We start from the raw sequence: 26,907 nt of genomic DNA on the forward strand, positions 1-26,907 counted from the left end.
AATAAAAATATATTACTTTATTTATATGCTGCTGCCAAATGACTTAATACTCAGAGACACTGCACAAAACTATGAAAGCAATCGTACACACCAATACACAAAGACATGCACACAAGCCAATAAACACACATTACACAACACAGTTTGAATGCTCTTTCTATACTGCTGCCGTGGTTGGTTGTAGTAGCATGTCTTTGTTGTAGATAAACACAATATTCCTTGTTTGTTTTTGTGTTTGAAAATCTCTAGATACAGTAGATCTCTTTTTATAGAGTGCAAACTAAGTGTCTTGGATAATGTTCTCTAATTCTATCAGATTTTTTTGGACAGTTGAGTAAAGATTGTTTAATATTCAGTCTATAAATTATGGTAAAATAACAGTATTTATTTATCATTCTACGTGTTCTGTCGGAAGAAGAAGAGTGGATCAATAAAGAGTGGCCGTTTGGATGAAGGTGTATTTGTGGTTTGTTATCGCTTCGGTGGGCGGTGAGAAGGAGAGGAGGCTGACAGGATGATAAGCACGGATAACAGCCGTCCCTCTCAACAACGGAGTAAAAGAGAGTTGTGTTATGTTTAACCAACTAAGATCCCTAAGGTTTAGAAGCTCAAATGTTGACCAATCCTAATCCTTCCCGACTTTCCCTCAATGCTACGCTATCACAGCTGAGCGAGAAATTCAATGCTCTCCTGCAGTACGACAGCTACTGTTTTGAAACCAGCTGTTGGTTACAGTCGGACTAGGGCTGGGCGATATAGAGAAAATCACATATCACAATATTCCTGACCAAATACCTTGATGTCGATATTGCGACGATATTGAATGCTTGACTATTGGTGCTTTAACAAGATGTTATTTACACCATGAGGTTTTTGATAAATATTCTCCAGAAAGGATTTAATGACTTAGTGGGTAAATGTAAATAGAACAGCTAGAACAGTCTGGTAAGTTCAGAAAATGTCATCTCTTTACTGGAATGCAGCCTGTAAAACCAGGTAAAGACAACACTTACCATAGCACGATATTACGATCTACATATCAAAAATATAAGACGATATCTAGTCTCATATTGCAATATCGATACAACATCGATATATTGCCCAGCCCTAAGTTGGACATTATATTGCTGTAGCAACTACCATTGACAGTTCTAGAACTGTTACAGTTTAACTAGTCTATACCAACAACGTTTCATTTACGGGTTTGCTCCGGTGCCACAAGAAATTGCACCGGATGTCCCTCGTTTTTGGCCAAATGTTAATCACTTTCCACTTTCTCTGTGTTGGTATTCCAACCGCCGGTGGAATCATGAGGACTATGGTTAACTGCTCCTCAGATCTCTGCAGGGTAAATCCAGACAGCTAGCTAGACTATCTGTCCAATCTGAGTTTTCTGTTGCACGACTAAAGAAATGTACACGTGTTCCACCAAAACAAGTTTTTGGTGGAACACGTGTACAAGGATATTTTGCAAAGCCACCGTCGTTGTGTCCGGGGCTTAGCACCATCCAAGATGATTGTGATTGGTTTAAAGAAATGCCAGAGAACCAGAGCACATTTTTTTCCCATCCCATTTGAAAAAGCTTTATTGAGGGGAAATAGTTTATTAAAAACTATATGAGACAACGTGCAATTTAAACAATCTTAGTGGATAAATCATGGTGAACTGTACATAAAGAGTCTGATTTAAACATCTGCTGAAGAGAAAGCATCACATATATTTGGAAGGATTAAAATAGATAAATTAGTTCACATCCAAAATCATTGGAAAGAAACTCGGATGCAGACTGTGAGCCAGGCCGTAGCACATAACCTCAGTAGCTGACCTCACTCCTATTCTATTATAATGGCCAATTGGAATGTTTAATTGTACAATACTGCAAAATCTACATTAAATTCAACAAGGTTTTGACAATAATAGGCAACTAAAAAGTCCACACCCTAGGATTTGTATAGAAAATATTTCAAGTTGCCTGTATAAGTTTTAAAGTACGTACCGGTTCAAATTATTTTATACATATTTTCTTTGTATATCATCCCTATTGTATATAATGAACAGCTGTAACCTACTTTGCCCATTAGGTTGTCAGTGCAGATGGAAAACAAGACAGAAAAAAAGTCAACCAATATCCTTGGTTTGCTTTTATTTCTATATCTATCTCATAGAAAACCTAAATTATTCATCACCAGTAAATAAACAGGAATGTCACACGCATCAGACTTTTATCTTCCATAAATTATTTCAAAGATGTCCTCCTCCACCTTCCTCCCCTTATCTCCTGTTTTGACTTCTTCTTTAATCCATCTTACGTGGTGATAGGCTCCTCCGCAGCCTGGCTCAACGTCCTCTTGAAAAGTCATTTGCTCAGGAATTACCTTCGTCCCACCTCCTCCTCTGCTTGATGTCCAAATCCCCTTTACATCCCTCCTTAGCACTTAGAACATTGTCGCATTCGGTCACAGGAGTATTGTTGACAAAACACCATGTATATCACGTGAAGTGGTTTACACGTTACGAGTGGTTGCTCGTAATTCTGATTCCTGGAACAAATAACAGCATTTCCTTAAATCAACTCACTTGTACCTTTTGGACAATTTGGAAATCTGTCTTAAACCTTTAAACTTCTACTTGTACTGTAATTGCTTGACATAATTGTACTTTCTTTTGCATCCTTATACAAATTTATTCATCAAATAATTTTTCCAATTCAGAGAGTTTAAATGTCTTTCTATTTCTCTCGTGCCGCTTCTTTTCTGTGTTGTTGTTTTGTCTTTGTCTTTGTAATTTGTCTCGATGTCGTTGTAAATGAGGACCATCCCTCAATGACTTCTTCTTATAGATGATACAAACACAAAACTAAAGAGTTTACCGGATATTGCATATTTTCCTCTGTCAGTACTTTCTACTTTCATCAATCTGTCAGATCAGTGAGTAGACTTGTTATCCTATGTCATTTTCATGAAGAAACCCAAAGGAGTTTTGCTTAGCTTAGCATAAAGACTGGAAACGGGGGAAAGGTTGGCTTTGTCTGGAGTTGAATAAAAGGCTTAGAAACACGCCTAAAGCTCACATATTAGCATGGTATATCTTGTTTATTAAATCTTTACAAAAACTGAATTGTATAAAATGAGATGTTGCGGGAGGTCTTGTGCCTCATGCTTAGCGCTAACCTCCTCCTGGCTTAAGCTTCATATTTAGCGCACAGACAAGACAGTGGTATCAATCTTCTTATGTACGTACACCTAAATGTCAAGATATGTCTACAAGTGGTAGTAGAGTAGCTTAGCTTAGCATACAGACTTTAAGTAGGGAGAAACAGCTAGCCCATAAACACTCAAACTCACAAATGAATACAATCTTGTTTGTTTTATCAAAATGTTTTACAAAAGGCCGTGCTTTGTGTTAAAGTAAGCCACCAATCTCCTGGTTCTAGCTTCATATTCAACAGACAAGCACTCGGCAAATGCAAAGAAGTACTGTTCCCAAAATGTCTAACTACTTCTACAAGAAGTAGAAGAGTAGCTTGGCATAAATACAAGAAGAGGGGAACAGCTGGCCTAGCTAGCTCTGACCAGAGGCAAGAAATCTGTCTACAAGCATCTGTAAAGCTTATAGTGATTTGTGTAACCCAAACAAAAACCAAAGTGTAAAAATGATTTTAAAGTAATGATTTTAATCTAACCAGCCCCTGGTATTAGCTTAATGTGGTATCAATCTTTTCATGTAATTCTCAGCAAAAAAAAAGTTTTTTAACTTGTCAATTGTTTCTTTAAGTATCCCTTAAGTCTACTTGTTTAAAATATTTTTGGAATAATGCACATCTGTTTGTCTAAAAATTAGATGAAACAGTTTCATGGCCGAAACTCAATACATAGAAAGATTGATTTTCTTTTTCTTTTTTATCCCAAAATGGGAAATTATGGTAATAGTTTCAGTTCCCTAAAATGTTAGTCATGTGTGCTCTGTTCCCATTATGTTGAGACTATGTTGCATCAGTCACTTTCATGTTAACGTTTTCTCACACTAAGTGAACTTCAGTCTGGTAGAGGCAGCAGTGTGCACTCAGTCCCAGTGAGAGGTCTAGGGAGCTGGCAGATCTCTCTCCAGCGATCATTCTTTGTATCGTACTCCAACACACTCTTCACTATCACCTCCTGTCCGTCGCTCCATCTCCTCCCTCCAAACACCAGCAGATTCCCAGACGACGTTGACACCATCCCGTAGTCGAAAGAGCCAATGAGAAGCGGTCGAAGGCGGGTCCAGTGGTCTGACTGCGTATCGTAACGTTCAATATCGCAGAAAGGCTCGTACATGCCCAACAGGGCGTAGATGTGGCCGTGGGCGGTTGCCAGGCGATGGTTGAACCTGGCGATGGACATGGGCGCTCGCTTCTCCCAGACTCTGCCTTTGAGGTCCCAGAACCAAACTTCTCTGCTGCTTGCTCTGTGGTCGTCCTGGTTATCAACAGGGTTACTGCCGCCCTGGTTGCACGGGACACCACCTGAAACGTAGATGCTGTTGTCATGCACAGCAGAAGCATGGCCATAAAGGGGGCGAGGCATCGTTGCTCCTCTCCTCCAAGCTCCTGTGGCCATGTCATAAAACTCAACAGAAGCTACAGAGGTGAGTGTGTTGCCATCTGGTCCAGGGCGTCGCCCCCCTATGGCGTAAATGGCATCCTCCACGATGCAGCAGGTGAACTGCACCCGCCTCTCCAGCATTGACTCCACCATCTCCCAGCAGACAAAGCGTGGATCGTAGCGCCACACCTGGTTGGATGTCGCCACGGTAACTGACTTTTTCCCATCCTCGTCTCCCTCTTTCACTTCTTCTCCTCCGACCACGAAGAGGAAACCACCCACTGAGCATACACAGTGATTTCTCAGTCGCAGCGGGATGCTCGAGCTCAGAGATGAAAACTTCCTGCTTCTGTGATCAAACACCAACATCTGCTGTTCCGGCCAATCCGGGCTGGATCCTCCCCCCACAAGTAGCACACGATTGGGTGACGCTCTGAGTGTGGACTGTTTGCTCTGTCTGATTGGCTGAGCAGAACCCAGCCTGTGGTACTCCAACGCCCGGGTCAGCTGACTTCTGATTAGAGGTGTGGCCATGGCTTTGTGGCCACGGTTTACATTGGTCAGGTCAGAGGGGGCGACCAATCCGAAGCGCAGACGACTCAGCAGAAGATTTGATTTCAGCAGAGGGAGGGGTCCATTCTCATCCAGCCAATCCAGAGCCAGCTTTATAAGCTCCACCTCTTTGACTCCAGGTATTTCATCAGCATCGAGCACCGCCATCATTGATTGGATATTCAGCCCCAGAAGGTCATCCCTGCTTTCCTGCAGCAATGTCCCCATCTCCATAGTGATGGTTTGATTGGCAGCCTTAAGTGCATCCAAGAGGGTGTGATGCTCAGCCAGGTTAGCATAGCAACAGCAATTCTCAGCATTTAATCCATCAATCAGAAAGCACTCGCATATTGACACAGCCGTCTCCACCTGCAAGTACCTGGCAGCCTCCAAGATAACAGGAAGTGTAGGCGGTGATACGTTAAGCCAGCCAGAATACAGGAAGTCCAGAATGGCGTTTAAACCCTCAGGTGTTAGTGCCGGGAGGCTAATGGAGCCAGCTAATCTCTCCGCTGTAGTCTCTCCAAACAGAGCCCAAAAATACTCGCTGGAGCTGGCCAAAAGGGCGCGATGACAAGGAAAAGATACACCACCGGCCTCTAGGACGACATCACACATGTTTCTCTGAGAACGCAGACGCTGGAAGCCGGAGAGAAGCCTGGTTCTGTGGGAGGAACTGTAGAGGAGTGAGTAGCTATCCATCCAAAAGATAGTAGGTGAGAGAATAAGAGATTGAAAGAGAGAGGAAGTAACCTACTGAGGGACAGTCAAAAAGAGGAGAAAAGTTGCTAAGAAAAAGCTTAGATAGGAAGGTGCAATGAAGCAGACGTGAGAGGGAAGTTAGAGGAAGAACATTAAAAGCAGAAAGCACAGGCAAACAGCAAGGAGTCTTGTCAAAAAAGATGAAGCCAACAAGCTGCTCTGAAGAGAAAGAGAATCAGGCATTAGTAGGAGGTCAGGATTACAAGTTGTTGAAAGCAAAGAGCAAGAAATGATGGGAAAAGACAGGAGAGAGGAAAAGAGAGGAAAGTGCATGTCCTTAGTCAAGTCCCTCCTTCTGTTTTTGTTCTGCTCTGTCGCATGTGACACCATGATAGGAAGGCTAACAACTGCCCCCTACAACCACAAACACAATCCTGTGAACTGGCCCCCACCCCATCCCCCATTATTTTGGCCCTTAAACTTAGTCCGTCCCAAAGCCTCCTGTCTCTATCTGTGATGTCCCAGCTCTGTTGGCTTTGTGTTTGTCCGCTGCCCTTTTCCTCTGCGTCCAGGAGGGAGTATCACCCAAATACATGCATCCAACATACACGCCAACCGTGCAAGCGAGCAGATGCATGGATAAACAGGGCAAACAAACACATACACAGCGGCGGGGGGGGGTCTGGCCGGGTTTTAGTGTCTATCCCGGCAGATGAACTCATGGGTAAATACAGCTGCTACCGTCTGCAGACCAAGATTCCAGGGGCACGTTTGCCGCGGCACCTATCTGTGCCTTCATCGCCATGGTGATAGGAATAGAAACACATACACAGGTCCATATCAAAACCCGGGGACATTTTGCCAAGCCATCAAAAGATTTTACAAGTGTCCAAAGGAGCGCTTAGTTTCTGGTATTAGAATAAGCTGTGCCCTTCTGGGAGGCATTCAACCTTATGGTGACCTGTGCAGCTTTAAAATCACAGGTTGATGTCATGATATTATTTTTATGCAGAGAAACAACATGTTGGTGGTATTTGTTTTCAATATCAGGCTACAAGTTGTGCTGCAGTTTACGATCATGTGATTGATGTTAAGCCACCGTCTGTCTGAAACATGCAAACAACATTGCTTTAATGCATACTTACAAGCACAGTCTACATCGCACATTTTGTCGTGAGATGCTGGCTTGCGCTCACGGTGTTCATTTGTATGTTTATTTTATGGAAATCTTACACCTGTTCAAAATTCAACACAGGCTAAAAGCAAAGGAAAAAAAACACAGACTCACGCCTCTCGAAACTGCAGAATGTTTTTTAATCTTTCCCACGCAATGTCAGATCTTCTCCTATGGGTGTTAAAACACCAACAGTGTGTGTCTCTCCTGTGTGACCTGATGGAGGCTAAACTTAGCTACAGCTGCTCTGTGTGGACATGTGATGCGATGACGGACATCTGCTGTATTGGGGGCTGGTGATGTGTTTGATGGCATGCGTGTCCTCAGTTAATGTAACATTCCTTCTTGAAACAGTTGGATTTGGAGGATCAAAGCGACTCCATGCACAAAGACGCCCCTGACTATCAACTTAAACCCAGTAATACCCATTACATATGCACATAGTATTAGAATATTATAGTTGTAAACAATTGGAAAACATACTCTGAAAAACTCTTTGGGCCACATCTTCCATCACAGTTAAGATGAAGTTTTAATTTGTTTTGGTGAGATTTTTTTTAGTTTTTTTTTAATTTTTCCTGAATGTATTTTGTCCTTCATGTTTTTCTGTTTTTAATCAATGCATGCATCTGTGTCACACTCTGTTTACTGTCAGTCTCCTGACAGCCCCAGGGAAAAAGGCCAATTCCACCACAAAATAATAAAGTTTGAGTGCTAAAACTTGCTCAGTAGCAGCACAAACAGAGGTCATTAAACCAAAGTATAGCACAAATTAAAACGATGATGGCGCTGCAGGAAAAGTTCGAGTAGGGATTTCAAGTAAAAATCTTCACCAGACAAGTGGATAGTTTGACCTGCCGGTGGTGCTAGAGGAAAAGTAAGGAAATCAAGTTAGCAAGATTCATCCATTTGTAACCTTCAATATCTGTCCTAGATTCCATGGCGATGCATCCAATAGTTGTTGAGATATATCATTCTGGAGAAAAGTGGTGGACCAACCGACGTCTCCATCAAGGGAGCCACGCTAGCATGGAAACCAGACCAATCTGCAAGCTTGTGTTTTATTTCCTCTGATAGACGCATTTGTGAATTCTGGCTATGCCAGGCCATAGAGCCATAATGTTTGCATGGCTAAAAATATATATATATATATATATATATATATATATATTTATATATATATATACTATTCCATAATAGCACATGTAGCCAGTAATGAGTAAAACATTTTTTTTTTTTTTTTTTTTTTAGAACCATCTTGATTTATTGCAACATTTTCCTGAAGCTACCAGCTTCTGGGAATCATCAACATTAAAACAAGTAAAACATTATCCCCTCCCAAATAATAGGAAAAACTTGAACTTAAATGCCATTGCAAATTGTTGCGACGGCATTTAGGATTTAATAATTTAATAGAAACAGTAGAAATCAGTGCTGAATAGTTGGAGTTTGGACAGCATGGAAAAGAAACATCATCACAGAATCCGAAGAGGCTTCACAGATTTGTTATGAAATGTATACCAATTGTCAAGAATGTCCTTCTAAACCAGCCACTACTACTCAATAATACTCCAAAAAAAGCTAGGAATATGCTGTTATTGCAACACAACTCACTTCTAAAACTCCAAGTAAAGTGGAGTCTTATCTGCAGCAAAAACAAGCCAGAATATCTCAACAGTACTTCACTTTTCATATTAATCATGATTTAGATTTAGTGATAAAAACAATCTCCACAGATTTCTTTTGTGGCGCTTTGACCTATTAGCGTACTGATAGAGAGTTTATGGATGTCTGCTTCTTGGTTTTGGTTAAGTGCTGAACATTTTCTGCAGACGTTGGCTTCACAGAAAGATTAGTTTGTGGTTTGCTTAGTCTTCGGTGGCAGTGGGCAAGTCTGTGTCTATGAAGATTATTCGCCTTCCTCTCCGCCTGGCTGGGGATCCTGGAGGAAAGAGACAGATAAAGACGCTGTGAGGGATTTTCACTGTCTGGTATCAGCGGGTCTCAGAGCGGCTCGCCCCCAGAGAGACAGCAGGAAGAAGGCCGGGTCACTGTATTCACCGATGCAGCCTTATATTTTAGATCTGGTTGATCTATCACCTGGTTTTTTTCCTGCACTTATCTCACTCTTGACCTTTTTTTCTATTTCTGTTTCTCTTTGTCGTGATCTCTCTCCCCTTCTGACACAGTGTCTGTTTATTTCCATCTCCAACAGGAAGTTTTAGTCTTACAAACACTTCTCAGGAGGTAGCGCAGATCTTCAGGCTTCAAGTTAAACTTAAGTGGATGGCGCCAAGCAGCTACTGTTCTTCTGGTTAAGTGATGTTACTCTAAAAATCAGTAAAAAGTATAACGGATTGAGAGGGAAGCTAATAATATAAACCCTTTGTTAGATTCCAAATGATGCTGCCTCATACTACATTGTGTGTTAGCTCCACTGACCCTGTTGAAATGAGCTAGCCTGCATCTATGTTAGGAAGTCCTTTTATACTCTTGAATCCATAAACAAGGAAGTACTTGCTCTTTTATAGGTTTTTGTTTTCATTTTTACTTTCCATACGTGGGTTCCCAAATCAGATATTAAGCTTAACATTTTGGCTGTAAAAGACATTAAAAGGTAGGTATTTTGCCACATTATGCTTTTGTTGCAGTACAAGATATCAATATAAGGTAGTTTCTTATTCATTTTATACTCATATAAAGTAATATACTCTGTACATGTATTAGGTGGCCAAAAGTGACCTCAACCTCATTCTACACCTTTGGGTTGAACCGGAACACCCTCTGTGTCTGTAAGTCAGACCTTAGACCTTCAGCCAGAGATTATCAGCCAAGTGAGGTCCAAAAAGTCGGACCTCCAGACCAGACTGTCCAACAAGTTGGACCTTACTAATGCTCTTGTGGCTGCATGGGAGCACATCTACAGCCAAGGTCCAAAATCTGGTAGAAAGCCTGAAGGGTGGAGAATGTTGTAGCAGCACATTTATGCCCTCAAGGTTTTGGTATAAGTCACAAAGTGGGTAGTCTCACTTTGCCAGACCTTCCTCCACAGCGCTTCAGGGGAAGGTCTGGCTAGTCAACACAGCATTCTGGCACTGGAGGAAAAACGTGCTCTGGTTTATTGGCATTTCTTTAAACCAAACACACGGAGCAACGGTGCCTCTGCTAAATAGCATCGGGAAGGAACTTGGTAGAACATGTGCGTTTAAAGGTTGGTTTAACAGAAAACTTAGATTGGACAGATAGTCTAGCTACCTGTCTGGATTTACTCTGCAGAGATCTGAGAAGTTAGCCAGAGTTCATCTTAAATCCACATGGTTTAAAATTACAACACAAAGAAAGCGGTAGGTAATGGACATCCGGTGGCACCCCAGCAATCTGGGAAATGGAACGTCGTGGATATAGACTACAAAGTCTGTCCACATACTTTTGAACATGTAGTATACAATACACAAATCAATCAAGCTGCATCCTTGGAATGACAATCAAACTCTCTGAAGAGAAAGCTAAATGGTTTTGTTAGATATTTAAAAGTTTTTTCTTTCTCAATTGGTTTTGTTTTTAAGCTGTGAGTAGCTCTATGCAGTTTTGTTTGTGTATTGCATTGTGGGAGAAATAGTTTCAATCTAAAGCACACACACATAAGTATGATGCGACTGCTGATTTTAGAAGTAATGTTATCACTTTCCCATTGTAAATGAACACTGAACTTTTTCTGCCTCAGAGAAACAGGTTTGTAACTAAGACTTGAACCAGCCTGTGGTTTAGATCGTACTCGGCACACCCACGTGGTATGGACAGGGCGGAACAGCCACAGTGTTTGGATATATTGGGGTGTCTGTGTCCCGCTGAGAAAGTCACAGCACAGACTGCCACTCAGTGCTCACACACATTTTTTTTTATCAAACACACACTTCTATAAAGGATAAATATAGAGCCTGACTAAACCCCTCCTGTGCTTCAACACATACGCCGGTTCACCCAAACAGTCTGCGCAGCCCACAGTGACCCCCTGTGGCGAGCTCCGACGACTGCAAGTCCTTATTGTAGAGACGATGGAGTCTCACTGATACCATCCTGGATCTGAATTTTAGTATTCATCTTACTGTCAAAAAGACATAATGTCTAATAGTTTAGTGTCTGGTTATGTAATCATGTTAAAAAAAAAGAAGAAGAACAACTACTAATAGTTTCTGTTTTGAATAACCTTAATGTGCTTAGGTAGAAACATTTCTGCTTTGCACCAGGATCCTATTTATATTTAAGAATATAAAATATAAAAAAATATGTTAATTTTCATCAAAGTATTTTGCACAATTACAACTTTACTATGTTTGTAGAGCGACCATATATATAGATGTATGTATGTATGTATGTATGTATGTATATGTATAAATGTATATGTGTGTATATATATGTGTGTGTATATATATATATATATATATATATATATATATATACAGTATCTGTGTGTGTGTGTGTGTATGTATATACAGTATATGTGTGTATCTATGTGCAAGGCTTTGATGTAAATTTATAGCTAAAATCTCACAGTACTTTACTGTTTTATTGTTAGGAGGATCATACTGAAAATGGCAATGCATTCTGGGGGAAAATAATATTACATTACTGTCTGCAAATGTTGTAGATTACAGGTTTTTATTGTTAATACCAATGCATCTTGGGGGGGAAAAAAGGTGTGAACTACACTGCAGCCATCTTATTACTTTATATTCAAATAACACTGTAAGAAAGTATATCTATTTACAGGAAAATACCTTAGTATTTACACATTATGCTTACGATTAATAAACTAGTGATACTAGTGACTAATACTAATACTAGTGAAGCTGCTGCCAGTGCATTAAGGCAAAGTTCCAGTGAAAGGTTTTACATACATATATATGCAAAGATGGTTTAATCTGACTCTGGCTCAATGGTTAGTTTTGTCACTTTTACAGCAAATATGTCCTGAGTTTAACCCTACCTTGCCAGCTAGGGATTATCCAGTTTGCATATCCTCCCAGTGTCTAAGTTGTTTCCTCCAATATTACAATCACATGCGGGTTAGGTGAGTTTAAAACTCTGTCGCCTGTTTTAGGTGAATGTATCAAATTGTAGACTGGTAATCTAGTGTTTACGTTGTGTGTCTGTGTCTGTGTGTAAAATACTTGCACTTCACTTCAGTATTTACATTTTCTCCTACATTTCAGAGGGATTATGTTACTCCACTACATTAATATGACAGCTTTAACTTTTGGTTACTTTACAAATGAAGTTTCTAACATACAAAAGATATGAAGAGCTTTTAGAATATGAAGCATTGTAAAAGATGAAACTACCCAGCCTTGCATGAAGTTACAGCTGAAAAGATTAGTCAGTTAATTAATAATCAGAAAATTAATCTATATAACTATATTGACAATGATTAACTGTTAGTAGGACTTAACAAGCCTGCATTCCCCTTCCCATCCTTTTTGTGAACAGGTCTTGTGTGTTATGTTGAATTTCTTTTTATTCTTCTTTATCTTCATCTTTTTTGTTATAATTTTTAAATCATTCGAAATAAAGTATCGGAATCAATTGTTTTCAGTCACTTTCATCATGGTTTCCTTGTTTCAGCTTTTCCAAATGTCAGGGTTTGTGGCTTTTCTTTGTCTTAAATGACAGTAGTAGTGAAATATGGTTTTTGGATCATTTTGACGTATATATCTCTTTACTTTCAAACGTTGCTCGAACCTAACAATTGATGGATGAACCAAGGAAACAATCAGCAGATTAATCTATAGGTATGTAACTAATCAGGGTTCAACACAACAAGTTTTTTCACTTGTGCGGTTGGGCGAGTAAAAGAAAAATTCTACTTGCCCAAAGTAAATTTTAACTGGCCCCTTTTATAATTTTATACAAAAAGATGGGTAAAAAAAGTTAAAAAATAACAAATAAACTGTCAAACTTCGGAAAAAATAAACATGAAAAAGCATCAAAAATGTTATTATGATGCCCAAATTTACTTGTCCGACGTGGCGTATTACCTGCCCTGTGCCAACGGGCAAACCTTAATGATGAACCCTACTTACTATTTTCATTATTAATTAATCTGCCAATTCATTTTCTCTATTAATCCATCGATTGTTTTGTGTGTAAAATGTCAGAAGAACAGTGACAAACTCCTGTTTCCCACAGCAGAAGGTGATATTTTCATGGCTTGTTTCATTGCACCAACAGTCCAAACCCCAAACACATATTGAGCTGTAGGTACTTTCAGTTTTCCCGCTCATGGACTGGATTTGCATCAATCACAAAGAACCGGTGACTCTGTCTGTGAACTCATCTTTGTGCTTTCCTGCTCACCCCTCGCTGTCGTCTGGTTCTGATTTGCATTTTTATTTTTGGACCCTTCAAAGCCGACCATGTGAGCACGGCAAAACTCAAAAGAGCTGTGTCACAAATTTCCAACTAAGGGAATTTTGGTGTATCCATATAATTACAATATATACACAAATTAGGTGTTAGATATAACTGGAAAATGTAATGAAATGCAACAGCCTCTCAAAAAAATCCTGCTTATATCAAAGTATACAAATGTTCCTATTTTTGACATTTTAAACTTTAGAAAATAGCAAAAGATTATTAAAATGCATACTTTATTCCTATTTTGGACTAAAAGTCTTCCTAACTGAACCCTAATGTTCAGTTTTAAGTCCTAGATACTCTTAAACAGCTCAAAAAACATACTTAAAATTTTTGTGATCGCTTTCATACACATTTTCATTATTTTATGAGCATTGCTTTAAAATATGATTAAACACTACACATTACATCTGTTTTGGGTCATACTTTAATGGAAGCTCGAGGTCAGAAGACTCCAGAATAAGGGGGTAGTAACTTTTATAAGAGGGACTTACATTGTAATTGTTAGTTACATTGGACAATACATTGTTTTTTTTAGTTTTTCTTTGAGTACCTATTTATTAATTGCATGGTACTACAGTAGTATTTTTACTAACAAGGCCCTGCAACAATGGGGTAATGATTTATATTACTATCTATTTTAAAAGTATGGTATGTTTACAAAAAATGTCATTGGAAATTGTAAAAAAATTGATGTATAACTTACTTCTTAATAATATTGTTCTTATAGTCTAAATGTTTCACTCTAATGTTGCTGGGGAAAAACAGCCTGGTGAGGCTACAACGAAATACTTTTTTGTTATATAGGTCATGTTTATGTTTTTCATCAAGATACAGCTTTTTTCCAATTATTGTTTTTACACATGTAGCAGTGAGGAAGAAGACATTCAGGGGCGTTCATAAGATCATGACCACCTACATGTTAGTCCTTGGTGACCCATCGTAGTTCACTCTTGACGTTCTGCAGCTCTGATAGGTTAACGGCAGGACCGGGCAGTTTCACCGCCCCAGGCAACGCCTTCTTCTCCTCTGGCGTCTGGGCAGCAGCACTGGGCTGCTCTGGTGAATGAGCCTGGGGAAAAAGAATTCAAACAGAAGTATTATTATTATTATTATTTTGGTAGGTGGTAAATAAATGGAGAAAAAGCAGAAAATAGTTTAATAGTTTTTTATTTTGTACTATTTTCTACTATCATTCCGTGCTGTTTTTTTTGGTGTGTTTCTGTGTGCGGTGATTTTTCTTTGAATATTTGAAAAATCTATTATCTATCTACTATCTACTGTAGTTTTGAGGTTCACTTTGTATTCCGTTACCACCAAGATGTTCCAAATGTCTAACGTCCCGTCTCCCTACCTGTACTACTGCAGTACCTGCAAGCATTAGCACAGCGCTATTCTGCACTGCAAAACCAAAATGCAGTACATTATTATGATAGCAGAATCTGACCTTTTACAGCTGCTTTACCGTGTCAAATATTCATCACGCCATAGAAGTATTCAATTTGAGCAAAAAATATGATGTAGGGTTTGTAACACGACAAAATGCTAAGTAGTGTGTTGCAGTGAGGTTACACAAAAGTGTGTTTTGTGGGTCATTGCAAGCCTAATATATTCCACTTATATTACATAATGTATATATGATTTTACACATGTGATATGAAGGGAAAACATATGTTTTGAATAAACAGTAAAGGCCTTAAAGTTATGGAAATGTGCTTCTGGTTTGCACACAAAGACAATGTCACATTTGATAAAGCTACAGAAACTTGGTGAATGTTTGCTTTCACTTTTCACTCTCTTTGTGTGTATGTGAATGTGTGTGTCTTTGTGTGTTTGTGTGTGTGTCTCCCGTGTTGTCTTACCTCTTCTGTGTCTACTGTCTCCTCTCTCCTCTTGACAGGATGTCCCGCCCCCGGACGCAGAGCTCCCATAGGGATGTTCAAATTAGCCTGATGGACAGCAAGAACAGCCAATAAGATATTTTCAACACAAATTTCCTGTCTCTGTGTGTCTGCATGTGTGTGTATGTGTGTATGTACACCAGTTTCCTCAAAAACCCTTGTCCTAAAAAGAGTGTTGTGTCTTTATGAAAATTGGGACACACACACACACACACACACACACACACACAGCGATCTGTCTGCTAACTTGATGTCCAACTGCTAACTGCCCCTGACGTCCTGTCACTTGGATTTGATGTGTAGTTCTGCATTGTACTGTAGTGTACTGTATTGTATATATAATCATATTGTACAGCTGTACAGAGAGGGAGTGTGCTGTGTGTCAAAGAGACGCTGGGTTTTTATTTTTTTCAGAGATTAAGGTTTACAGTTCTGGAAGAAATCACCTCATTTGAAGCATGTTTGCTCAGATTTGTATCCGTGTAATGTTGCTTTGGCTGGGGTTGTTTACTGTCTTACGCTTACCGGGCTGTCGGCAATCATCTTGTGACATTTCAACCAAAGGTTTAAGAATATTTCAAATATAGTTTGACCTTTTAGGAAATGTGCTTATTTGCTTACTTGCCGAGAGATTGATGAGAAAGACAATCTTTTTATCTCACTTTTGGCATGAAGGTGGATTCCTTAAAGGAATTGCTTTAATTCCACCTACACCCCCCTGCATTACTGATGGGCCATCCCAGTGTTTGTTTCAGTCATTTAAAGGGGGCACTCAGGCGATACAGCATTTCAGCATAAAGTTGGAGAACTCCGATCTAAAGAAAGAATGGTCCAAAATCAATGGAGCAGAGGCAGAGATATGCTCTTAGTCTTTATTTAGCTCTAAAAACTCTTGTATTCTACAATTTACATGATGCAATCTAGATAGCATAGAAAAGTCATAAGTCGTAGCAATAATGGAAGTTTGTCAAATATGCAGACTTGATGTTCACTGTAATGGATGACATACTTTAGCAACCCGCGAGAGTCTGACATGGATGGTAAACCAATGAATGCCTGGCTGGATCAGTAAAAAATATACATTCAAGTGTCTGTTATGTAAAGTACATGGGATTACTCCCCAAAAATCTTCTCCAAACAGCCTCTGCAGCACAATTACCTAAAGTATCAAAAGTAAAAGTACTTCAAAATGAGTGTTTACTGTTTAACACATTCTCATGTTGTAAGTGATGGAGGTAATTTTAAAGGTTCCATGAAAGAGTTCTCTTTGGATGCTTTTACATAGACCTTAGTGGTCCCCTAATACTGTATCTGAAGTCTCTTTCCCCAAATTCAGCCTTGGTGCAGAATTACAGCCACTAGAGCCAGTCCCAAAGTGAGCTTTCCTTAGTATGTGCTATTTCTGAGTCTGTTGCTATTGAGGAAAGGGGGGGCAAGGTGGAGGCCGGGGGTGTGGCCTAGTAACTAGTAACCATAAGTGTTTATTAATCTAATGGAGTAAAAAGTGGAAACAGTAAATAAGTACAGTACTTTACTTCATTTACTCCCCCCATTTCTCAAGGATAGGTATCAGAGAAGGAAATACTGGACTTTAGAAATCCACTCTGGAAACATTTGGGCACAAAATGCTTCACTTGTGCTGCACGACTGTTTGGAGGAAATGTAATGGACCTTTTATTGCTTGCCTTTTGGAGCTATAAAAAGATTGTACTGGCTATTAATCTGGGAAGAGCCTGAGATGGAACTACAGTGTTAGTGGCGGTGCGACGATCAATCCGACAAACGTTACGGGAGTTTTGACTAAATGATATTTCATTTTAAAGCCTCCTGAGGATTGGCAATCTCTATATAAGTAAGGATGGAAGACCAAAACCTTAAGGGCCAGCAGGGTATTGGGGGTGAGTGGTCTTTAAATCCGTCAATTAATGCAAGATTTGTCCCTCACGTATAAAATCCGTCCTCTGCAGCAGTGTCCTTGATCAAGACATGAAGACAAGCTAATAATTCCCTGCCATTGATCAGAGTGATCCATTACGATCAGTTCTTATTCAGCTCAAGTAAAACTCAGACAGACTTTGATTTGACTGTTTAGTGGGATCCATTTGTCGACTCTAGCAGCCCTTATGGCAGCAACCCAACACTAATTAAGTTGTTTTTTGTTTTTTTCTCTTTCTCCAGTTATAAGGTACGGTACCCAGTTTTTGTCTTTTTTTTTAAAGGTTCGTTTTTGGGCATTTTTTGCACCTTTGTTTTTGATAGGTCAGATGAAGACATGAAGGGGGGGGGGGGGGGCAGGGTGTTGGAGTTGGACCCGGGCCCGCTACGCTGAGGAGTAAACCTCTACATATGGTTGTCTGCGCTACCAACTGAGCTATCTGGGCACCCCATTGCACAGTTTAAGGGGTTTCTACAAGAGCCGTCAGCTAAGTGAAATTGTTCTGCATAGACCGTGTTTTAGTTTTTTTGCAAGTTTAGCCAAAAAATAAGTTACATTATTATTTAACCGTTTTCAAAAGCATAACCGTGTTTTTGTTGATTTCCTACATTCCAGACAGCTCCTTTTTACAACAAGAAAATCCTATTGCAGATATGTACTTTTTATGTTGTTGCTTTTTTATTTATTTTTTATTTGGTGCTTCTAAGATCCTTCGAACATCCGGTGGTTGAGAATCTGCAGCCAAAATCCTAATGCAATCATGTGCTGCGTACATTTAAGGAACGTTCAACCCACAATACAAACTAGTGGCAGACATTGACATTGTAAATGGGATCATGCAAAATCTTTATAGTGTTTGTGTTTAAAAGGCTTTTAATCTTGGACTTTGCTGCCACATTGAACAATTTCCTTTTGGGACAATAAAGTATATCTTAATTGTATATCTTAAACAAACAGGCAGGGTTTTTTAAGTTTAAGTTTTTTATTACCTGTCTAGAAAATCAATGGAAGAAGGATATTGTAAGATTTTGAAAATGTTGAAAGACAAATTACATAAAAACTATGAGACATGGGAACTTTTAAGAAAGTCTTTTTGGATGGAAATATTGCCTATTTATAATGTAAACGTGATGTTCTTGTTTGTGATTAACTTAAACTGGTGGAGGAGTGCTGAGACGAGGACACCTCATGTTTGTATTGTACTGGTGTTTAAAACGTCCTCCGTCCAGAAGCCTATCCCATGGTTAGACATGAAAATGAGCACAATAGGAAAGAGAGAGAGAGAGGATGGAAGAAACCCTCTCTGACATGCGCGCACAATAAGCCGTTACAACCCAAATACAGACATCAGTGATACAAACGGCTCCTCATCCTTTGCCTCGCTACAAGTCTGCGCTAACAAAGCCTTGATACTGAATATGCAGTCTGAACTCTGTATTTGCCTTTACCAATAAATACTTAAATGTGAAAAGTCCTGTCATCTTCATTTCTAACAGGATGAAAAAGTTATGCCATTCGATATAAGCGTGTATCTAATTTTATTCTTGCAATACCTCGCTTGTCTTGTTTTCTTGTTGTCAACTAAATGTATGATTGTTTTAAAATAGTCAAATAAAGTTTAATACACATCCAAACCTTATTGTGCAGACAGATGAAAATCTTTTACCTGAAGGGCCTTAACGTTGGATGAAGGTTTGGACATAATCCCCTCGGTAAGTCCACTGACCTGGAGGAAGCACAGATCACAGACATTCAGTTGTGTGTGTGCGTGTGTGCATGTTTGGGGCAATGGGACTCTGTTTCTGTGGTTTTAAAGGGCCAGGATAACATTTCAGTTGCTTAGCGACTCTTACAGAGAGAAGCAGGTAGAGGAACTGCTCTCTGAATCATTCATGAGCGGGAGCCAGTTGGGAACGTCCAAATAAAAGTGCAACAGTGCCTCAATTTCAGCAAGTGTATGAGAGAAACCTTTTTTTTTACTATTTATTTGGTAATTATTTACTATTTAGTACTTTCAGTATAGTGATCTATGGTAAGGTAAGTAGGCAATCTATATGTATTTCACCTTACAGCAAGGAACAGCAGTGACAGCCAGCTTTTAAATGGGTTTGTTATCACACTGGCTTTGATTCAAATTTCAACAACCCACATAATCTCTCTTATTCTGGGACAACATATTGTTAACGTTTACTGTGTAATAGCTCAAAGGGATAGTTAAGATCTTTTAATGTGAGCTGCATGAGGTACTTATTTCACTTAGTGTATTTGTTACAGTAGACGGCGGTTGGCAGGCCCCCCGTTTGGAGAAACACACTGGAGTATCAACACTAAGCAACATCTTCTGTGGACGGGTGCTGTAGCAAAAATGTTGTTTTTGCCTCCTTAAAAAAGGCCCACTTAAAAACAAAACAATCACTGTTTTACCCGTATACTGTTAATATCGATGGACTGAGCATGGGAGAGGTCCCCCATTGGTTTGGGGAGATCTGCTATGAGCCATGAGCCTGGTTCTGGTTGCGAGAGGGAGGAGTGAGGAAGGAACCACGTTAAAATCAACGAGACCACAATTTAAAAAATGAACATCATTCTGTGTTGCAGACGACTTAAAACTAGCGATTGAGACCATAAACTCATTATGAACATGTTTGCTGAGGTAATAAATCTAGTGAGAAGTGGGTCACTTTCTCATAGACTTCTACAGAAACCAAAGACCTCCTTTTGCTATCGCATGTGTCGCCCTCTGCTGGAATTCAGATAGAATGCAGGCTTAAGGTGCTTCCGCATTTGCAGCACTTGGCCGAACCTGATGCTTTGTCCATTAATAAACAGTCTGAGGTTTTACTTTGCCGTCAAACGTTGGGGGCCTAAAGCAGTTATTCAGCCATCTATGCTCTCTTCAAAACCTGCCAGACTCCTTTGACAAAAACTGTCATTTTACCTTGCAGAACACACGAGTCGCTGGTCTGTGGCTGCCTCGACATTTGGGGAATCCGAACTAACCCTTTAAAACACCAAAGTCACCTAATGATACAAACAAACTAACTGATCGAGGCAGTAGATCCGGAGAGCAACTCCGGTGTTGTGCAAGTTAAAATTACTGGTTTTGTTTTCAACCAACTCAACTGAACGTGCCGGGCAAAAACGTTTTTGGTGTCCCATAATAGTCTAAATTGTGGTTTCTGCTGAGGTTACTCCTCTCTGACAAATACAATCTAGATTATCTTCAAAATTGTAAAATATGACAATATTTGAAAACTACCTATTAGAAATAAACCAAATAGGTCTACACTTTGTCCCTTTCTTTCTCTTTTCTGTTAGTTTCTACTTGCTCCCTCTCTCTTTGCCGTCTCACAGATCAACACTAACCCAAGTAGTTCCTAATTGTAGAAGTTTCCATGGCTTGTTTATCTTATCTACAAGTGGTTCAGAGCAGAGGACCAACGGAGCAGAGTAAGTCCCAGGCCCTCCGGCTGCTGCTGCTGCTGCTGCTGTGTCGTTCGACGGTAGCTCTTAGATACTGTTACTAGGGTGCTGTTTGTGCAACAACATACAGTAAGAGCTTTGCTGTCCTTGACATGAGAGCAAAAGCCTGAGCTCCCCAAAATACACAACCCCAGACACACACATAGCCTACACACTTTTACAACGCGATGATATTTACAGTATGTTGGCACATGAGTAACAGCTGCCCCCTGATGACACAATGCAAAGCCTCACAAAACCTTTCACTTTAACACACTGTGTATGTGCACACACACATGCTCTCTCTCTCTCACACACACACTCATCATCACAGGTACAGTAATAATTCCTTATGTATTAAGGTATTCCAATCTTCTATCATTATTATTACTGGAATATCAACAAGAGGGCATCTTTAGAATGCAGCAGCTGCACACACAGTGGCATGAATGAATGACTAGAGAAATATGATTGACTTTGCTTTGGTAATAATGATAAGGCTGATGATGTTGTCTTTACAGTAGCCACCATGGGGTTAACATTTGTGGTTCAGAGTGAAAGCTGTTAGCAAATTTGCTAATATTAGCATGCTAACAGGATAAACTAAGATGGTGAGCCCAAGTATAACCAGCTTTAACATTAGCATCCTGAAGTCAACACCCCAAAGTAGGCATCGCTCACTCTGCACATGCCAAAGTGCATCTTCAGCAGGCGATTAGCTTAGCTTAGCATACATACTGGAGGCAGGGGCACACAGCTAGCCAAGCCTATTCAGTGTTGGCTAAACTAGGCCAATCATCTCCTGGCTCTAGGTTCCCGTTTACTGGACCGACTTGAGAATGATGCCATTCTACTACTTCTTTAAAGATTTACACTTCAAGTGGACTGGAAGGCAATGTTGGATAATTTTGAAAGAGGGACTAATTCATTGTTGGTTTTAATCTTTTTATTGGCTTTGTTGACAATAAGAAACATTTTAAATATTGCCAGCATACCCTTTCAGAAAATGAAAAAAAAGTTTTTTTTGCAAACATATTACTAACTCAATGTTTTGTTCAAAACAACCCATATATGAGTTCAAATATATTTCTAAATTGCCCATCACGGTGTTCTTGCAGGGTTTTGAAAACTTCCAGACTGTTCCTTTTAAAAACTACAAAATGCTGAATGATATCACAGTAACTGCCAAAGTGTGTCTGGCAATCTTTTGTCATTGACATAATGCATTCCCTAGCCCCTTACCCTAACCTTAACCATCAAACCTAAATGCCTAACCTTATCCCTTACCCTAACCCTAACCATAACCTAACTCTAACCCTACTCCTAAAACCAAGTCTTAGTCCTCAAAAAGCCCTTTAACGTTATGGGGACCAGCATTTTGTCCCCACAAAGCTGTCAGGTCCCCATAAGTATACTGTACCCCACAAATGTAGCTAAACATGGCCCACACACACACACACACACACACACATAAACAAAGCAGACCTTACCTGTTGATGACACAAAACTGTATGGTCTATTGCTAGATTTTAAACACGTTAGGACTTCTTCACGCTTGTTCAATAACACTTTCTATCCATCTCTCACACACTTGTTTCTTTCTCTACTCTCCATCTCTCTCTCTCTTTCTTTCTCCTTTCTTCTTCTCCCCACCCTCCCTCTTTCTCTCTCTCCCTGCCCGTAGTGGTAGAAGGATTCTTCTCATATCTGGGATTTGTTCTAACTATAAATAGAAGAGTGATACACAGAAGGGACCTGCTTTCTATCCACACACACTCTTTGACACACATGGACACGCAGCGTGACGGACCAAAACATTAGCACCCAGCACCTGGAATCTCTTTACTTTTAACATCTTTTTAAGGTTTTTAAACTGGGATACAGTTAAATGTTCTGATGACTGAAATAGTTTATCTGCCAGACCAAACTTTTTTTCCGATTTAAAGCGTATATAATATTCACAAATGACAAATTTTTGTAAGGTAACTTTGAAAGGTTTTCATGCAAAAAATTACAGTAAGCTGTTCCAGTGAGGGAAATAATTTAATGGCTAGACCAAACTCCATTCAAAAAATGGAACATTGAAGCATAAAGTACTCGAAAACAAAACTGCTTATATGATATACACTGTTTGTAATGGCGCGTATAAGTATAAGTCATTTTTTGCTGCATCAAACAGAGACACTTGAGTCCTCAAAACACTACTCCTAATGTTAGTGACTAAAATGGCACTGCCCTATTTCTGCTCTGGCACTCATTTAAACACACACGTACACACTCATACACACAGAGAAGGGGCATGCTGGTGTATCTACATGTATACATTGATGTACATCCTAAGAGGGGAACTGTCATCACACAGAGTTAAAGGTGTGTGTGTGTGTGTGGGTGTGTGTGTGTGTGTGTGTGTGTGTGTGTGTGCTCTCTTACCTCCTGGCATGCGTGGCTGCTCTGCCCTGCCTGCGCTCTCTCTGAGGTCCTCTTTGCCTACCTGACCTGTTTCCGCTTGTCCTGATTGGCTCAGAGAGGCAAGAAACTCCTCCCTTAGTGGAATCCGACCCATCATAAAAGTAGAATGAGTTTTTAGGCTGTGTGTGTGTGTGTGTGTGTTTTTGTATGTGTGTTTCTGTACAGTATATAGATGTTTTCTCATCTGTTTTTACATTTTCAAGACTTTCTCTCAGGATTATCCTCAACTTTTCCTCAAATGGAGTTGTCCACCTTCATGGCATCACACCACAGTGATCCTATGAATATAATCCATTGTGCGCCCAGGTAGTAAAATGAACACACTCAAAGGCTTGTTTTGTATATATTCCAGACTATGCAAATGCACCCCCACACATACTGATCCTACCTGTTTGCAATGATAACTCTCACCTATTAAAGATAAACACTATCATTTAGAGTTTATGGTATTTAACAACTTTTGGAAATATGCTGTGATCTGAAGATGCTCTGCAGGTGGGTCTGTGGGTTGTTGCATTAGATAAAATTGATGTTTTTTATGGCATTTTCTCTGCATGTCCAGATGTGGACAGTGTTTCTACATCTTTTGACCTATAGAAAACAGGATCAGGGGTCTGTAAGTAGTGAATACACAGGATGGTGACGAGCAGCCCTGAAGTGTAAAGGCTGGTGAAATGACGAGCTCCGGGTTCACAACAACAACAAAACAATTCCTCAACTCTTTATTGAATGTATAGTCCAACCATTCCACTTCAAAAACAGCTGTGATATGTATCTACAAAATATTTACAAGTGAACTCACAAAAGAAAGCAACAGCAAACTGTATTGAAACCCACGCTAGATCCCCCCTCTCCTCAGTCCAAGTTGGTACAGTCCATTGATGTTGATTGAGAGATGACTCTGCCATTCTGGAGGTGGACCCCACTGAGAGAGAGAGAGAGAGAGAGAGAGAGGGGGGGACATATTAATAACCGAACCAAAATAAATAATGCAGTTCAACAAAATGAAAACTACAGTGTAATAATATAGAATTATTTTTACCAAAGTGTTGTTTAACAGAACATTTCGGAAAAATAAACTGGCTTTATATACTTTATATAATAAGTGTGGTCCACCTGTTCAGTGAGGGGAGGGGACAGCTTGTTTTTGCCCTATGACCCCACAGCTGGGTAATGCAAATGTGTCTGGAAGAAATGCTAAAGAGACACTTTGATTTATTTTAATTCTCTCAAGATTATCCAAACAGTTCTTTGGTTTCTTTGTGTGTTATTTAATTTGTACATTTTTTTCCATTTGTCTTTATTTTTATACATTCAATATCTTTTATAAAAAAGATAGGTTTTTACATTTTATACAACAACATGCACACATGTACAGTCATTGTATTTGGCTCGTCTGCTTCTCCTTTTCCTTTTTTTAATGTTTGAGGAACATCAAGCTTTTCCATGTTAAGAACATATCATTTATTTCAACAGTTTGGATTCCAATAAAGATATTAAAAGTTGGGTGTATTCCCAGTATCTGCTACATGCAAATGTTCTTGTATTTTTTGTAAGAGTCAGCTTTAGGGTTAGACTTGACTTCAGGGAGGACCCCTTCACTTCTTTAATGAGCTGTAGGTGTAACCTCATGTAGGGGTGGATGAGCTGGAGGTTTTTGGCTAGAATTGAGATTAGAATTTAAAATGAGGTATGCAATGATGATACTCAAGGCTAAATGAATGAATGCAGCCAAGTGAATGAAGAGCCAACTCTCTGATGTGTGGTTATTTTCATGAGCGATCAGATAATAGTCTTTCGCTGCCTACAGTTTGTCCCTCTTGCCTGCAGGCAGCTGTTTAGTTGGCAGGAGACAGGAAGTTGGAGGCCGCATGTACATGAGGGCATCTGTCCTGTTCGCCTGCGCCAGCTGCTCATCTTGTTGCACAACCACGGTGAAAAGGCACAAATATTTCACTCTCATGGTGAGCGATTGCCTAAGTGACAGAACCGGTTGGGTTTTGGTGGCTGGTCACCACTACATGACATCAGGAACACAATTGTTAGGGTGCAGAGTTGACCTTTAACCCACATGGCAACAGAACAAAGTGACTTCCAGACATTTGTAGTGTGAATAAATCCTGAAAACTGACAAGCTGGAGGCTCTGTCACACTGAATTGTGGCAATATCGATGTGAAATGCATCATTATGTTCCGTTGCTCACATTTATGGTTTAATGAGTCAGACTGGGAGCTTGTTTCCTTTTTTGCATCTGAGTCAGACCATTAAACTTCCTTGGCGTCCTTTATCCCTTCTCGCCTTTTGGTAGGATGAAATCCAATATCAAGACTCCCACTTTCATGTTTTTTTTTCCTACTATTCTGGCTCAGCCAAAGTAGCTCTGCAAACTGATCAATTATTCTGTGCTCCATGTTAAAGGCTAGTGCTGCCTTTGGGTGTGGTCCTCTTCTTTCTTTCTTTTAAATCAAACAGTGCAAAGGAATATCAAAGTCATTATTTGAGTGGGCTTTTTTTTGTTAGAAAAAAAATACAGCATGAGAGCAGGAGGATGAAAAGGAGGAAATCAACATGTGTGACCCACAAAAATTTATAATGCATTCAAAAGAAACATAAACAGAGAGTATGACATACAAAACTGCAAAATAAAACACATTGCAAACCCTAACATGAGATTAAGTGATGATAAAATACAATAACATTTACTTGCAAACTTGCAATAATATATGCACAACCACAGAAGGTTCCTCTCTCCACAAAAACATGTCGGCTAAATCAACGTAGCCTTCTTGTAGCCTCTTTCATTTAGGTAATGCACTTTGACAATCATATTTTGCATCAAATGCATCATGGACGACATAATGTAGAATAATACAAAATACAGAAATAACTTTTTCCAGTTTCAGAATTTTCAAATGATGAGATTCTGCCACATTAGTAGATTGAAGTCATAACGTTTACATTTCCCACTGCATTTGAATGCAGCATGCTCAATATGAAACTGCGACACACTTTTGCATTTATAAAATGGGAAGGCATGTGATGCATGGCATGCAAGGAGAATGTGGAGTAACAATGTGTATTTTACTTTATCTATCTGCTAAAGAAAATACATACATAATAATTAAATCATCCTAGTAAACGTCATTCTTAAAAATGTGTCCATTTTGCCTAGGGAGGAAGGTAACTAGTTCAACACGTGGTGGCGGTAGTGCGTCGTTTGGTTGATCTTTAAAAAGAAAGAAGAAGAAACAGCTACCCGGAAGCTTGTCACACAATAAGCGATGGTGCTGACGGTTCTTTTCATGTCTCACAACAAACCCTTCTTTCCTTCATAATTGATATAGAAAGTGAAGGTGTTTATGCAGCGCTAACCATGTGTGAGTGCGTGGTAAAGAGCAGGCCGGCGGAGTGATGGAGAGACCGCAGTTAGCTTCAGTGTGTCCGCGGAGAGTCCTCTGATGCACCATGATCCCTGTGCCTCTGCTGGTGTGTGTGATGGGAGTGTGGTGTGCTGTCTACCTCGCCGACACACTGCTCCGGGTGAGTGGCTGTTCTTGTGTTTGCTGTTCAATACTGTCAGCTAACTAACATATATAATATACGACGGGGAAGATGGCTTCCTATTCGGAGCTTCCGATCCGGTGTTATGTGCCTTCTGGTTTTTCCACCTACTGGTTTCCGAGGCTGTCCAGATGCCGTGTAAACCTCAACGGCT

General features: G+C 39.8%; 3 protein-coding genes across 4 annotated transcripts in view; 1 reads left to right on the forward strand and 2 right to left on the reverse strand.

Annotated features, from left to right (window-relative positions):
• Positions 1-3,878: 3,878 nt before the first annotated feature.
• On the reverse strand, positions 3,879-7,469 carry LOC117937757 (kelch-like protein 34). Its single transcript, XM_034861948.1, has one exon. The coding sequence runs from the start codon at positions 5,833-5,835 to the stop codon at positions 4,036-4,038; it is 1,800 nt and encodes a 599-aa protein (XP_034717839.1). The 5' UTR covers positions 5,836-7,469; the 3' UTR covers positions 3,879-4,035.
• Positions 7,470-8,365: 896 nt separating this feature from the next.
• smpx (small muscle protein X-linked) lies at positions 8,366-23,240 on the reverse strand. Of its 2 annotated transcripts, none has more exons than XM_034862148.1 (5): positions 23,153-23,240; positions 18,927-18,986; positions 15,286-15,372; positions 14,343-14,495; positions 8,366-8,951 (listed from the first exon to the last, which is right to left on the reverse strand). In XM_034862148.1, the coding sequence occupies exons 2-4, from the start codon at positions 18,960-18,962 to the stop codon at positions 14,346-14,348; spliced, it is 273 nt and encodes a 90-aa protein (XP_034718039.1). In that variant the 5' UTR covers positions 18,963-18,986; positions 23,153-23,240; the 3' UTR covers positions 8,366-8,951; positions 14,343-14,345. The 2 variants fall into 2 exon arrangements, with proteins under 2 accessions (XP_034718039.1, XP_034718038.1); XM_034862147.1 differs by lacking the exon at positions 23,153-23,240 and adding an exon at positions 22,213-22,395.
• Positions 23,241-26,413: 3,173 nt separating this feature from the next.
• mbtps2 (membrane-bound transcription factor peptidase, site 2) overlaps positions 26,414-26,907 on the forward strand; it is a 15,257-nt gene continuing 14,763 nt past the window's right edge. Inside the window, exon 1 of the mRNA XM_034862795.1 lies at positions 26,414-26,732. Within this exon, the coding sequence (XP_034718686.1) occupies positions 26,658-26,732 (75 nt within the window). The 5' untranslated portion in view covers positions 26,414-26,657. The remainder of the gene's footprint in view (positions 26,733-26,907) is intronic.

The sequence above is a fragment of the Etheostoma cragini genome, chromosome 22 (assembly GCF_013103735.1).
Source record: "Etheostoma cragini isolate CJK2018 chromosome 22, CSU_Ecrag_1.0, whole genome shotgun sequence".
Classification (NCBI taxonomy): Eukaryota; Metazoa; Chordata; class Actinopteri; order Perciformes; family Percidae; genus Etheostoma; species Etheostoma cragini.